General features: G+C 35.2%; 1 protein-coding gene across 8 annotated transcripts in view; it reads right to left on the bottom strand.

Annotated features, from left to right (window-relative positions):
* The window catches only part of RASAL2 (RAS protein activator like 2), a 562,368-nt gene that overhangs the window by 127,350 nt on the left and 418,934 nt on the right, over positions 1–16,084 (bottom strand). For all 8 annotated transcript variants that reach the window (XM_077157105.1, XM_077157101.1, XM_077157107.1 and 5 more), the window contains one exon: positions 10,222–10,328. In XM_077157105.1, the coding sequence (XP_077013220.1) occupies positions 10,222–10,328 (107 nt within the window). The remainder of the gene's footprint in view (positions 1–10,221; positions 10,329–16,084) is intronic.

Here is a 16,084-nt window from a genome sequence, read left to right as displayed (position 1 = left end):
GATATATAAGGTGGCATAGTCCTCGTCTTCAAGATAAGTGGCTTCTAAATTGTTTTGATCCTGTATGACATGAGTAATATATTGAGTGTTTATCCCTAATATGTTCATTTATAAAATATAAGAATGTTCTGATGTATTACCATAGAACATTCAATATCATAAAAATCGAAAGAGAAATAAACAAACGTACTAATATTTTTCTTCCGACACCCCAAATGGACTGTGCAGCGTACTCTCTGAGATACATATTCATACCATTTTAGAGACGATTAGCTAGGATATCATAGACCAGGGAAGGCAATTATACAAATAATGACTTACAGTACAATAGTACCAGTGCTCTAATGAATATATGCATAATCCTATGACAGGACTGAGAAGGTCAAAACTAATGCTGTCAAGAACAGGTAAAAAGATACTGGAGCTGAGTTTTTGCTTTTTTCTTTTTTTCCTGGAGCTGAGTTTTAAAGGATGAGATAGGGAGGATGGAAGGAGGACTTCCTACACACAGATATGCAAAGGGAAAACTCCAAAGTTGGGTACAGATGGAGCATGGGGTTCAGAAAGATGGAGGAAGTGGTATGGATGGGAATGTGGAAAATGAAACTGGAAGGGCAGGCAAGAACTGAACAAAAGGTTTTCTGTGGAAAATTAAATTCAGTTTTCATCATCTTGTAACGAGTTCAACTGCCTTTAACATATGACTGAAGTTATTTGAGGAAAAGCTATGTTTGAGGACATTCAAATGAGGAAAAGTAGGTGTGGAAAGGAAGAGGAGAGGAGGAAAAACCTACTGTTGCCAAATACAATGTATAAAATTCAGCCATATCCATGGGCATGGGATCATGGAAAGCCATTAAAAGACCTAAAGCAAGGGAGAGTCAAGTAATGATCAAGTTTAGGTTTAAAGCGTTTACCCTGGTGGCAGTGAGAAGGCTAAAGTGGGTAAGGGTGAGCCCGGAGGGCAGGCAATGAGGTACAGGTTAAAAAAACAGGAAAAAAAAGTGTCATTAAAAGTACTAAAATAGCGGGCCGCGGTGGCTCAGCGGGCAAAGTGCTTGCCTGCTATGCCGGAGGACCTCGGTTCGATTCCCGGCCCCAGCCCATGTAACGAAAACGGAGAAACAAAATACAATAAAAAAAAAAAAAACAAGAAAATGTTTAAAAGATGTTTCCCTTTGGGCGGGCCGCGGTGGCTCAGCGGGCAAAGTGCTTGCCTGCTATGCCGGAGGACCTCGGTTCGATTCCCGGCCCCAGCCCATGTAACAAAAACGGAGAAACAGAATACAATAAAACAAGAAAATGTTTAAAAATGTTTCCCTTTCTTCCTTCCTTCCTTCCTTCTCTCTGTCTTTCCTTTAAAAAAAAAAAAAAAAAAAAAAAAAAAGTACTAAAATATAAAGCCTTTTTCTTTCTTCAGTGGTTGTTCTCTCTCACCTGTCATAGTGTTTTTAAATTTGCTATTTAATGCCATGCTCCCTCAAGCGGAAGGGATACCTGCAGGCAAATGTGGACCTTCACATGTGTCTGTAGCTCCCCATCTCACGACTCCAAGTATGGGTGGTCCAACTGGCTGCCAAGTTCCTCCTCTTGTCAGCCAATGGGCCCAGATACCATGCCCTGGCTGGGGGCAGTGAAGTCAAGGCAGACTTCTCCCCTTTCTATGGCCACAACTGAAAATCACTAGGCATCTGGATTAGGGGTGAGCAAGGAGCTTGCCAGACACGTCCGGAATTGACAGGCAGGGGCAGGATAGCTCCTTCAAGCCCTGCCCAGAGATACCACGGGATACTCAGACTAACCCTTATCATTTCCATGCTTGTGCTCAGGCCTTTGCTAGGGTCAGAGAGTGACAGCTGCGGCTGGATGGTTGTGAGGCTGGGTCTAGGGCACCAAAGGGTAGGGAAATGGGTGGTAGAGACAGGTAGGGAGGCAGAGAGAGGTACATCATGCATGAGCCTTGCCTCCATGTTTTCCACATGATCTACTGTCCCATTGGATTTCACTTACAAAACACAAATCCAAAGACAAAACATTTAAGAATTTCAAGATGTCAACTATAGAACATTAACTCCATGCACAGGGCTCTTTGAGCACAGGCCCTATGTGACTGTACTAGACGCATCCATGAAGTGGGCCCTGATACTAGTTCAGGAGAGGAGTAACAAGCACTAGGAATTAAAATTAGTAAATTACATGGGACTCTAGAAGGAAGAGATGGGATGAATTTGAAAACAGTCAGACAAGATCTGGACTGAATGGGGAAAGAAATGCAAGAGCATAGAGTAAGACTCTGACCATTTCTGGGTCAAAGAAATTTGTAGTACTCTAACGTTAGAAATTCAGGGGGAAAGTGATTTTTATGAAAAACATAAGTGAACAAAATTTGAGGCAGGAGGAGTTTGACCTACTATAGGGGACATCAGAACCAAGCCTGAGGAGAACACAGGGACTCTTTGGAAACAGATTCACCAAAACAACATTCATCTGTATTTCCTGAACTGTTGCTCATTAGTTTCAAAGCTCATAAAAACATTTTTCTAATATGAAGATCTCAAAACTATCCCATTAAACAAGCCGACATAGAAAACTTCTTACAAGAATGCAGAGGCAGAAGTAGTATATATACGAAATGAAAAAGATCAAACAATTTACTTAATTTTTATGAACTTATAGAAGAGAGATTACAAAATACTTTACATAAGATAGGAAAAACTCTCAAGATGTGAAAATTTGTTAATACCTTGAAAAAATTAAAAACATTTCATATATGACTGTCATAATTTTGCTTTTTCTTTTAATCCAAATGTTGATTCTTATGTCCTTATTCTTGAGTAAAAATGTATATGGTTCTATCTTCAGAATAGCAGGCAAAATTATGGTAGCTTGCATAAAAATTGCAAATATGCAAAGAGATGGTAGTGGTCATCTATTAAAAAAAAACCTTGTGGAAAATAGCAATCGGTAGATAACATAATGCATTTTTTGTATCGTTTTGCTTTGTTTTATTTAACTTAATATATGCAAAATACTAAACTTTTACCATCCAATCAATAAAAAATTTTCCCTGAGTCTTCTAAACCTGGTGTTTTACCTTTTTTAAAAAAATACCTTTACTGAGATATAATTCACATACCCTAAAATTTACCCATTTAAAGTTTACAATTCAGTAGTTTTTAGTATATTCACAAAGTTCTACCATCATTACCACTGACTAATTTTGTAACTTCATTCCTCCAAAAAAGAAATCCCATAGTCATTAACAGTCATGTTCTGGCAATCTATTTTCTATCTCTATGGATTTGCCTCCGTCTGGACATTTTGTAGAAATGTAATCATACAATATGTGTGGCCTTCTGTCTCCGGCTTCTTTCACTTAGCATAATGTTTTCAAGGTTTATCCACATTGTAACATGCATTAGAATTTCATTTTTTTAGTGGTTGAATAATATTTAACTATATGGATAGATCACATTTTGCATTCTATTTATCTGTTGATGGACGTTTGGACTGTTTCCATTTTTTGGCTGTTATGAATAATGTTATTATGAATATCTGTACACAAGATTTTGCGTGGACAATTCCTACAAGTGGAATTGCTGAGTTTATGGTAACTCTGTGTTTAATTTTTTGAGGCACTGCAAAAGTTTTTCAAAATGGTTATACCATTTTAGATTCCCACCAGCAATTAATAAAGGTTCTAATTTCTTCACATCCTTGTCAACATTTATTATTGACCCTCTTTTTTATTATAACCTTCCAAGTGTGTGTGAAGTGGTATCTCATTGTGGCTTTGACTTGCATTTCGCTAATGGCTAAAGAATATTCGTTGGGCATCTTGTCATGTACTTATTGGCCATTTGTATATCTTCTTTTGAAAAATGTCTATTCAAATCCTTTTGGAACCTTTTAATATCTTTACTTATTTTTATATTTTATTAGAGAAGTTGTGGGTTTACAGAACAATCGTGCATAAAATACACAGTTCTCATATACTATCCTGTTATTAACATCTTGCATTGTATTTACTCTAGGGTTGGTAAGGTTTCCTTTCTATAGTCTCTAGCTTCCTAACTTCTATGGAAGAGGAAAGCATCTGATACCAGTTATACATATCAGTTATACTTAGCTTCTAATTATATGCTCCCTTAAGTGGGCATGATCTGCTCAAAACTTATCTCTAATTGTGGAATGAAAGGCTCTGAAGCTTTTTCCAAAATGGTTGGAATGCTCTTTTCATTGGAACTGATTTTTTAGGAGATATATAAGGTGATGTTTATTTGTGAGTTAGCCTAGAATGGTATTTTAATTTGGATGAATTTTTCCCTCATTTCATCCCAGTCCTATTAAAGCTGAGGGAAAATAGCTTTGGTTTGAAGAAAGAGGAAATTATAGCATACTACCCAAAGACTGAGCTATAAGGGAATTCATCCTGTCCTTTCAAATATCCTTCATCCTCTGGGTAGGATAAATTAGAATTTGCACTGGTTAGCACTGCCACAAGCCTATTTCTAGAAATTACCATAGGTTGAAGAGGGTTTCCATAATTTTTTGATTCTTTCAAGTTTAGTGTCCTGGCAATATTCTCTGCCCAGTCCCTTTTCCTTAATGAACTTGCCCATTCCCTCCTTTTCCCTTTCCCTTTAAGGGGTCTTATTTAATTTTAGTCCTTCAGTCTCTGTTCCAAGATACATAGTCCCAAATTGTATATTTTCTGGGATATTTATTCATTAAGAGATTTAAAAATTGCAAACTTTCTGATTATAAAATGATTTAAATTACAGTTGATATTTAACATCTTCAGACCATAATTTTCTTTTCTGACATCTCTCTGCAAACTATTTTTTTACCTCTGATAATAAAATTTTTAATATAGATACATATGAATTATATGCATATATATTCATATAATATATATTCATCTATATGAATATAAACATACTTCTTTATTAAAAGAGGTATCACTGCAGGGTGATTCTATTATAGATTAACTCCATGCAGATGGTCAATGAAGCATATAAGAAAAATGGAAATAGAATCTTTTAGCAGCAGAGGAAAGAACTTTAAGCATCCCGGAATATGATAGTACTGAGGATGCAAAAATTGAAATAGTATTGCAGTTGGGTGCTATGGATTCAATTTCAGTATTTCATCTCTATGACTACATTCTTAAGTTGGTTAGAGGTCATGGTGCCACAGTAAAGTAAATGTTTTGTAAATTTAATTTAGACTGGTCATCTAAACTGACCAAGGCAAACAGAAGAGTGACTAATATACAATGCAACCATTTGTGAATAAGAGCAGACCACTAAGAAAATATCTCTTGTTGGTTTTCTTATGCCAGACTTAAAGGTACAGAAAAAAAAAAAAACCTGATGTTCACAGGTGCAACATTGACTAGGATGGGTTTCTAATATTTTACCAATCATTTAGACAAATGGTTTTCAACCCTGGTAATATATTAGGATCATGTGGGAAGCTTTTAAAAAATACAGGTGATTAGGCTTTCCAGAGATTATGATTTAATTGGTCTGAACTGGGGTCCTGGTATCAGCATTTTCTTAATATTCCTTAGGTGTTTTTTATGTACAGCTGGATTTGAAAATCACTGATTTAGACAATAGGCTCCTTCTGGTCTTTATTAAGTGGGCATGCATTTTTCTGTCTCTTTGTTTATCTTTGAAAAACACTTACTTATGTAGAATCTTATTAATTGAGGAATCTACATAAAACAGAGACCAATACCAACTGAACCTGATAGCTTGATACTTAAGAAATTACATATTCTCCATTTATAGAGGACTTAAACTTCATAAATATTTTATTCTTCCACAGCTTTACTTTCTTTCAAAAACTGCGCAAATGTTTTGTTTTTGACAGTCTTTTGATTCTAATGTATCTCATCGAGAATCCTCAGACATCACACTTACAAAAACACCAGAAACTTTACACAGGAATATGCAGCTACTGTTTTAGCTCAACTATGCTTTCTGGTTGTCTTGACATATAGTTTAGTGCCTTCATTCTTTCAGAGTCTAGCTCAAAGCTCATACAAATGAAGCAGCTGTGACTGCATTGTATTATGCTCATATGGCAAGCCAACTCAGACCATTGTATTATTGAAATGAGAACACTAAGCCAAGCACCTGGTCCGGAACACAAGTAACTCTCTTAGCCAAACTAAACTGATGGCATCATATAAGTAGAAGTGATGTAAAAAGCATACATATCAAGTTACTTTATAGGTAGAATATTAAAGAAAGAAGCCTGCTCCCAAAAATCAGGCGTTGTGATACAAAGGGTGATTGTTTTTCCTTTCTACTTAGATAATTTTTCATCAGTCTCCTCAGGTCTTCCTAATTACCCTTGTAAATCACTTAAACTATAAACATAAGATGGGTGTTTTATTTAAAGGAAATACAAATATGACAAGCAAAAAAAGGTTAGCAGGACGCTAAAGAAAAAAATTGAAAACAGGATCTTTAATACAGGTAAAAACTATTGAAATGACAAAAATTGTTTTAGAAAAATCTATTAGTCATGACCCAGCTCTGGAAAAACATTGTCAGGCCATACATCTGGACATAACTTAAAGGGTTTGTACTGGTTTGAAAGTATTGAATCAGGATTAAAGCCATGTCTTTTAATCCTGATTCAATAGTGATGGGTGGGATCTTTTTGATTAAGTTGTCTCTATGGAGATGTGACCCACTCAGTTGTGGGTGGGACCTGTTGATTAGATGGTTTCCATGGAGATGTGACCCCCACCCTTTCAAGGTGGCTGCTTACTGGAGTCCTTTAAGAGAGAACCATTTTGGAAAAAGCTTCAGAGCTAACACAGACAAGAGACCTTCGGAGAGTCAGAAGGAAAATGCTCCTAGGGAAAATCAGAGTGAAAGCTAACAAAGGTTGACTTGTGCCTTCCCAGCTGACAGTGAAACCCCAAACATCATAAGCCCTTTCTTGAGTCAAGGTATCTTTCTTGGAGGCCTTAGTTTGGGCATTTTTATGGCCTTAGAACTGTAAACTTGTAACTTTTTTTTCTTTTTGGCTTTTATAAACCAACCCATTTCTGCTATACTGCATTTCCAGCAGCATTAACAAATAAAACAGGGCTCAAAGAAATATTCCCAAAAATGAATCAATAAATAATTTTATCTAGTTTCAGTTCCCAATATAAGTAGCACAGTATACATTATACACATAAAATACCATAGCCCTCAATTCCAAATATAAATTAAAACCTCTTTCTGTTGAAGACAAAACCTAACTATTCTGCACAGTTACACCAATTTATTCCAAATGATCTCTCAGTGGTCATTAAATGGCTTAGTATTCTACTTGACTGGAGACATTACCAGCAATACCAAGAGAAAAAGCACTAGTTAAACTCATTTATTACTCTTTTGGTTATATTTCACAATAAAAAAAGTTAAAAAAATAAAAATAAATAATAGGTGAATCTCCAATATCATGCCCAAAGTAAGCATACAATTAAGTGTGTCACCATCAATAATTTTAGTCAGGGCTTGCTGAAATTTATTTTACCGCTCTCAGCGAGCCTGAAAATAGAGCTGGTTTAAGAATAATGCCCTTTCTGAGAGGGCAGAATTAGCTCCTTCTTGGGTCTACCTGATAAGTGGTGAAATAGTTGTTCACCTAAGAAAAGGACTGAATCCTAGAATCACTAGTACTTGCACTTAAATCTTATTTCCTAAAGGAAGTCTTTGAAAGCCTGTAAAAATAACTTAAACATCTCAAAGTTGGTTCATTTTTCTACTGCTTTTCCATATTCAGAAAGTCCACTGTGATATTATTTATTAAAATGTTTTGTGTTGACCTGAAAACTAGACATACTTCTTATCAGCAAAACATTCAAATGATATGTCAGGTCAGCTATTGGTATTATATGGTACTTTAAAAAATATAATGTTCTTCAACAGATATCCAAATGTAGTGCCTCATTTAGCCAGTACATTTTAGTTTCTCTTAAAATAATATGAATTATTTACCCAGCATTATCAAGGATTGAGGTACTTTACAAACCAGATATTTCTGGATTACAAGTTTTATAAGCATTATATCTCGTCAACATTTTAAATATTTTAAAAGGATGTATTTCATATAATATAACAGTTTCACTTTTTTTTTTTTATACTGCACAATGAACATGTTACTTTTTCTTAATGATTCAGGGTCATTTTTATCAATGTCAATTACTGTACTATGTACCATCCTGTAATAATATAGCATCTTCAGGGCTGTTGATATAAGGTTGTTTGCCTTTATCCTAAATGTATTCAGATTCTTTTTATGGTTCCTTGGCTTTCATTTTCTTTGCCTCCTTCCATTACTCACAGTTTTTGGTTGCAATAAGCGTATTCTGATGTTTATTTTTCAGACAACTATATATGTGAGGGCCTGTGAATGGTTAAATTCCCCTAGAGAATTAAGCGCATGGGCTTTGTGACTATAATTTGCTAGTGTCAGTCATTCTTTCTAAATCTATGAGGTGACTGAAGCTTTCAGAGGACTGACAACTGAGTAAGTAGTCACTAAGTACATGTATATGCATCACTGGTTTATTAGTTTTACTCCAGAATAATTAGTGCTATTAAGATAAACCTTAAATTAACTGTCAATTTATTGTTAAAAATAAATGAAAATTATGACCCTTAATTAATTCAAATGAATAATACCCGGCTATGAACTTCAGAGTCAAAATAGGAAGTGCTTCAATCTTACCACATTGCAGGGAGATAATCTTCAGTTAATGACTTTTTAAAAATATTAAGGGGTGGGCCACGGTGGCTCGGCAGGTAAGAGTGCTTGCCTGCCATGCCCAAGGACCCGGGTTCGATTCCCGGTGCCTGCCCATGTAAAAAAAATAATAATAATAAAAAAATAAAAATAAAAAAATAATAAAAATATTAAGAATTTACCATTTTATTCCAGCATAATGGTTTGCAAATTTCAATTTCTTTTTTATCAAGCTTTGCATGGGGTAGTTAGTATCACTATATTGATCTCTGCTTTATCAGCAAAAACAAATAGTTACAGAAGGAGGGAGGAAAAACTGATTTTCCATTCATAACAAAAAATAAAAATTAAAATTAAAATAGGCAGTTATGTCTATGGAACAAAGAAATTTAATACAAAGGCACTAAAACTGATTTTAAAAAAAATTTGTCAAAATTTGGTTAGAATATTACTTCAACATATGCTTATGATTTTTAAAAATGAGAACAAATTTTACAATGGGAATGGTATCACAAACTCTGCATGTCCCTGAAATACAATAAGGGGAACTCTTGCTCCTCAGGATTAATCCAAAACAAAATACCATTCTTGGCTAACTCACAAATAAATGTCACCTTATATATCTCCCAAAAAATCAGTTCCAATGAAAAGAACATTCCAAAGTTTAAAAATATACATATTGGAATAAAAAAAATAAGGAATAGACCATTATAACTGACATTGTTGAATTAAAAGAAAAAAATTTTTTTTAATAGAAAAGTCAATTTCTACTTAATACTGATTTCAACTGTACCTAGAATAATTACCAATGTCATAGATAAAATTCAGTTAAAGGGTAAAACAATTAATTTTCATAAAATGATGTGACTAGAAAGTAAGTACATGTCTTACTTTAAAATCTTGGTTATAAAGAATTACATCAAAAAGTTCCAAACCAGTGTTTCTTTAACACGTAGATGGGCATCTGAAAAATAATTCAGGCAAGGCAAAGGCCAGGGCTCAGGATCAGAACTCAGAGTTATCTAATTCTCTGATGATTTAGAAGTCTCATCATTCTCTGTTTATGCTCCAGCCCTGGAAAATAAATCATACCTCTCTCCCCCTCAAAAAAATATCCTACCAGTTTGTTTTTAGAATTGTGACAGGTTTTAGCAAGTAATTTGATAAAAGAATATTTTGCAAAGCTTTGTCCTTTGAAGTTCAGAGGAATTTGAATTTAAAATATTTAGTGATATATTTTGGAAATACCCTATAAGTAAAAATAATATTCCCTAAAACTGAATAACGTATACTGAAAGTGGACATTAACGATATATTATCTAGAAAATAGTAAAACTTTATCAAAATTTATTATTAAACTTTAGTTCTTGAAGAGAGTGTTTTGATTCCTTAGTAGCTGTCTCTAACTCTAAGAAGAAAAGAGAAAATTAAGATATTGTTTTAGAGAAGAGAAAGACTTACTGGTACTTTGAAGGGTGAGGTATTTGCAGTGTCCATCGAATTGGGTTTCTCTGATGTACTGGTCCCTGAGATACTCCTTCTGCGGGGGGACCTTTCTGCTGGAACCTCTGGAAAAGAGGAAAAAAGAAATATCTCTTAAACCCAAAATTAAGGATCTTTACTAAATTGTAAAATTATTAATAATTTTAAACGAAAGGTCAGTCGCTTAAAATTGGGTGCACTGCATTCTATCTCTATACAATTTGTTTCTTTATCTCTGTGATGTTGATGTTTGAACTATCAAGATACTAGGCAGACTTGAACAGAATTAAAATCTGCTTTAGTGTGACAGCTTATATCTTTTTTTTTCAAGCTTATATCTTTATCTGGACACATATGAAAAGAATTTCCTTTTAATTAATGATTAATTAATTTACTTAATATTTGCATATCACAGTGTATGAATCTACTTCTCTATTCGTCAGTAATGTAGGAATTAACAGAATCAAATACAATTTCTGATATTCTTTTGAATAAAATACAGTCTAGTATTGCATGTATTTTAATGGTGATTGCACAAAGGTCAAAGTTCAGTTTTGTGCAGATAAGATGATTCACCAGACTGAAACTAAAGGGCCATGGGAAGCCTGAAAGCTGCTGCTAGGATAAAATCACATATATGCCTATGCAGATATAAAAATAGATCAGCTTCTTCTTATTCTGGCAATATGATCTTACTAAGATTGTACTCTGGAATCCTAAATCTATTCAAACTGACCTAATAAGCTTTGGATTTTGCATATGATGTAATCTTCTTCAATCTAATTACTATAAACTATATTAAAGTTACATTTCAAGATTTTTTTTCAGTGATATATATATATATATATATATATATACGTGTGTGTGTGTATATATATATATATATATATGCACATACACATGCGCACACAGATGATAGATATATGCATATTATACCTTTATCACAACTGCTTCCCATCTCCAGTTCAACTGACAGACATATAGGAATCCAGCTTCTCAAATAATACTAGATAATCTCAACATAGACAAAAAATTAAAAACACATCCTAAAAAATGTATTCTGTGTTATCTTCCAGATCTTAAAAGAAAAAAAGGAGTAAATTGTGAGTCCGGAGACTGACATTTTGATTCCTGTCGCTCTCCCTTTAAAATATAGATGCAGTTTAAACTTCCATTTCTGGCCTCCTGGCCCCTGGGATCCGTGCTACTTCCACTTAAGAGAAAGCGTTTTTCTCTTGCTCCCTCCCTCTGTGTCTTGTTCTTCCCCCTCCCTTTCTACAGCTTGCAGAGAGAGCAAGCGAGAAAGAAGCACACAGGACTGCAGCTATTCAATCAATCGTTCTGACTACACATCCTCATTAGTTACTTTCAGGCTATTAACAGACGCCCAACCACTGCCTTCCCCCAGTTTCAGAAAATTTCACTGTATGATACTAATCTGCAGCAAGAAAAAACATTTACTGAAATTTATATTCAGCTAGTGCCAAAAGGACACCATTTTACATAGACCCAGTAATGTACACAAATCAATGCCTCCCAAGAAAATCCATTTGGAAGCACTTACCCCATTACTATCACTGTATGCTGGACACTGATTTTCTTCCATGACTAAGACACATCTTCTCTGTGACATCTTGACCAGTAACACATAAGCCAAACTGCATTACTCCTAATAACTGAGAGACACCAGTCTTATATGCCTGCAGTACAAGAGAGTTCCATGCTTTTGCTATATTCTAAAATTATGACCAATAACTGTCTCTAAACTCCTCTCCAACATCAGTGGTTAAATGAGCCTAAATGTACAAAGCCATTTTCAGAATTAGACACACATGATTTCTAATGCACATCTTTGAAAAATGGCAGTGTAATTAGCTCAGATTCACTGGAATGGCACAAAGCACTGAATTTAAGCAAATCAGCTTGCTAAAGTACATTGAACAACAAGACTGTCAGACTTCAGGAACATGACTTTACAGAGTTACTATTCAAGTTAGGCAATTCGATATGTATTTGGCTGGGGGTGGGGAGCAGGCAAGTGGTGAAAGGGACTGGAGAAGGTAGAAGAAAATCTACTGTTTCTTCTAATTGCCTATAAAGGTAGCCTCATATCAAATAAGAAGGTACACGAGACTGAGTATTACAATATAGTATATTTCAAACTCTGAATAATTGATGGAGAAACCAAATTGGAATTAAAATGTTAAAGGTCTATTAGCAGGATAAAATGTTCTAGTAAATAGTTTCAAATGCTGTTTTGCAATACTCTGGCTAAGGAAAAAATTAAAACTACCTTACATTCTTCTAAACTTCTAATTTTAGTTGTAGGCAAATGAACTCATTAAATCAATATATTCCAATGCTTTGGAATTTGAGATTTTATTGGCTAAATAGGCAACTACATTTCAAACTCCAATGAATAAAGTATTTATTTGTTGTACCTCCTTTTCTCTTTTAGATTCCCTTTCTTTTTCACAGGAAACAAAACAAAAACAAAAAACAACTCTGATGTTATTGGGTTCAGAGAAAAGAAATTATTCTTGAAGTTTGAACAACTGTCACTAAGAAAGGTAAGAAGAGAAATCAGGTAAGCTAAATCAATTAGCGATACAGTAAGAAGTCTACACTAAGTCACTTTCTCTGCCCCCACAACAATGCACCTTGTTTGTTGGTACAGAATGGGTCTCTGAAATACTCAGGTTCTTTAGTTCTCAGAAGATTCACACTATTTTAAAGCAGAGAGATGAATATATACCTCAAAAATCAATGTCCATCTTACACCTATAAGAATGACTGCTGTTAACCAGAAAACTAGAAATGCTGGATAGGACGTAGAGAAATTGGAACACTTATTCACTGTTGTGTGGTGGAATGTATAATGGTGCAGCTGTTATGGAAAACAGTTTGGCAATTCCTCAGAAAACTAAATATTGAGTTGCCCTATGACCTGGCAATACCAATACTCGGTATATATCCAGAACAGCTGGAAGCAGTGACACGAACCAACATTTCCACACCGATGTTCATAGCAGCACTATTCACAATTGCCAGAAGTTGGAAACAATCCATGCACCCATCAACAGACAAATGGATAAACTAAATGTGGCACATACATATCATGGAATATTTTGCAGCAGTAAGACAAAATGAGGTCCCAAAGCATATGACAACATGGATGAACCTTGAGGTTCATAATGCTGAGTGAAGTAAGTCAAATACAAAAGGGCAGATTCTGTATGATTTCGCTCTTATGACCCTGCTAAAGATAAACTCAGAGGTTACACTGTAGAATTCAGCAGACCTAGAGGTACACATTAGCTAGAGATGGGGGAAAGGTTACCAAAAGAGGATGAACTTAAATGCAAGGGAACGGACAGAAGTGATGGTAACTAACTAGTGGAGTTTTAAGTAACAATGCCATATCGAAGGTGATTACAACTGAAAGTGGATGTATAGTGCCATGTATCCCACTGATTAAATCTACAATTAATAATTTATAAGTTCTCACATGAACTATTTCAAAGGTTTGATACTAGACAAAGAATCAGTAGTATGGGGGAAAACTAAAATTGCATGCTATGGCTAATAATTAACAGGAAGACACCAACAGTACCACAACACTACCAGGAGCAACTAATTGGAGAGTAGGGGGTGAGGAGCAAGTGATAAAGGGTAGTTTTGATTTGAAATTTAGTGAGGCTGTGTTTGTCGGTTCTTGTTTCTATGGACCAATGAAAACTGTCTAAAATTGAGAGTGTTGCTGACTGTGCAACCAAATGAGGATAGAGTAAGACATGGTTTGTTTATTTTGAACTTTATCCATGATGCTCAACAAATGAAGTTTGCTGAAGAGTACAATGACTGAGAATCAGAATGGCGAACTGTGATACATTTATACAATGGAATCTGGTGCAGCTACAAACAGGAAGGACATCAAGAGAATGCAATGAACTGAATAAACCTTGGGGACAACGTATTGTACAAAATAAGCCAGAAACAAAAGAATACACTAAGGTCTCTTTCAGAAAACATTTAGAAAATTGGAGTCTCGATTGTAAGGTCTTATAAAGCAGCCACACAGTCTGCAGTTGTAAGCGTATTTCTAGATTCTGAGATACTGAGGTATATCTGTATTATCTGGCATTTCCCTGGAACTTTGAGTAACTCTGTGACACCTAAGACCCAGAAATGGAATACTGCAGCCCTGCCAGTTAGCATAGCTAGGTATAATAACAGTTAAAGTAACCCCCAAAAAGATCAGGCCTCAATTAGAGATAAAAACAAAGTCAAGCCGGCTGGGACTAAGGTAAATCAGAATACAGGGTAAAAGAAATATTGTACATACTTTAGACCTTTGCCTATGGTATGAGACCAAAGGCAGAGAGGTTTATTATATAATCTAGAACCTAAGTTTTCTGTAATACACAATCTAAATCAACCTGGCTAGACAGCTCATTTAAACAACCCAAACTCCTGGAGTTTGGGAATGAGGCCTTGTAATTCTGAAGAGCTTAATGTAGTTCCTGGATACGTCTCAGACTATGGTGGGTTGATAATTAAAACGTATTGGTTGAGTCTCTTGAGGGCCTCAGGGGGTAAAAATGGAAATATTAAACTTTCCCATCTGGGACACTCCAGGTACTCTCTCAACCATTGGGTACTCCCAAGAAAATAGGCCAAGCCCTTGATTTTGAAACTTACTTCTGTAATGGAGAAGCTAAGACTACCTATAACGAGGCCCAAGAGTAGCTAGCCTCTGGACTCTATTTGATCTCTCTTAGCCACTAGTGCCTAATTTTATTACACTTCTTCTCTTGTTGCTCAGATGTGGTCTCTCTATTTGAGCTCAACTTTGCAAGTAAAATCATTACCCTGCCCCCTGTATGGGACATAGAATTCAGGGGTAAAAATCTCCCTGACAATGTGGGGCATGACTCCCAGGGATGAGACTAGTCCTGGCACCGTGGGATCAACAACACCTTCCTGACCAAAATGGGGAAAAGAAGTGTAATAAAATTAGGCACTAGTGGCTAAGAGAGATCAAATAGAGTCCAGAGGCTAGCTACTCTTATGCAAGCTTCAGTTAGATAGTGCTAATTGCCATGATTTGCTAAATCCAAACAACATCATTCCTGTTAACTTTTTTTTTGTTATTTTAAAAAATTTATTCTTTTTTTTTCTTCACTCCTGTTAACTTTTAAGAACACCCTGGGCTTGAAATGAGACTCTCTAAAAGTTTCATGTACTAAGTTTGTTTCCCTGGAACTTGTAATTTCCAAGGCTAGATAAATCCTGAAACTCAGAGGTACCAGCCTCTCCAAGATTATTAACTAATTACATCCCTCTATCCTTTAGTGTTGACACCCCTTCTCAACATGAAAATGTCAGAATGGGCATTGTCTGGAGTTCTCTATAGATGGGAAAAGGATTAAAGGAGGACACATTATAACAGAGAAAATGTGATTTAACAAATGACATTGACTGCTGAATCACTCTACTGATATTTCTTCTGAAATATCTGAAATAGTGGAATGGTGGAATGGTAACCCAAAACAAACTCTGAAATCTGTTCTGTAACTACTTATTAAAGTGTTCTTTGAAAACTATTGCTTTTTCTTGCTATTCTTTGTATATGCTATATTTCACAATAAAAAATGTTTCAATAGTTAATTGAGGAGACACTTAGAAAAAATAAAAATAAAAAATACAAAAACCACCACCACCAATGTCCACTTAGAAACAGGGTAGCAACACCAGCAAGAGTAGAATTAACAACCTGTTGGATCAGTTACACACAGGCTGACATATTAAACAGGTCCAGCTACCTTTAACTTTAAATCTC

Source organism: Tamandua tetradactyla, chromosome 4 (assembly GCF_023851605.1).
Source record: "Tamandua tetradactyla isolate mTamTet1 chromosome 4, mTamTet1.pri, whole genome shotgun sequence".
NCBI lineage: Eukaryota > Metazoa > Chordata > Mammalia > Pilosa > Myrmecophagidae > Tamandua > Tamandua tetradactyla.
Note: the sequence above shows the minus strand (reverse complement) of the source record. Positions and strands in the feature narration are given on the sequence as shown.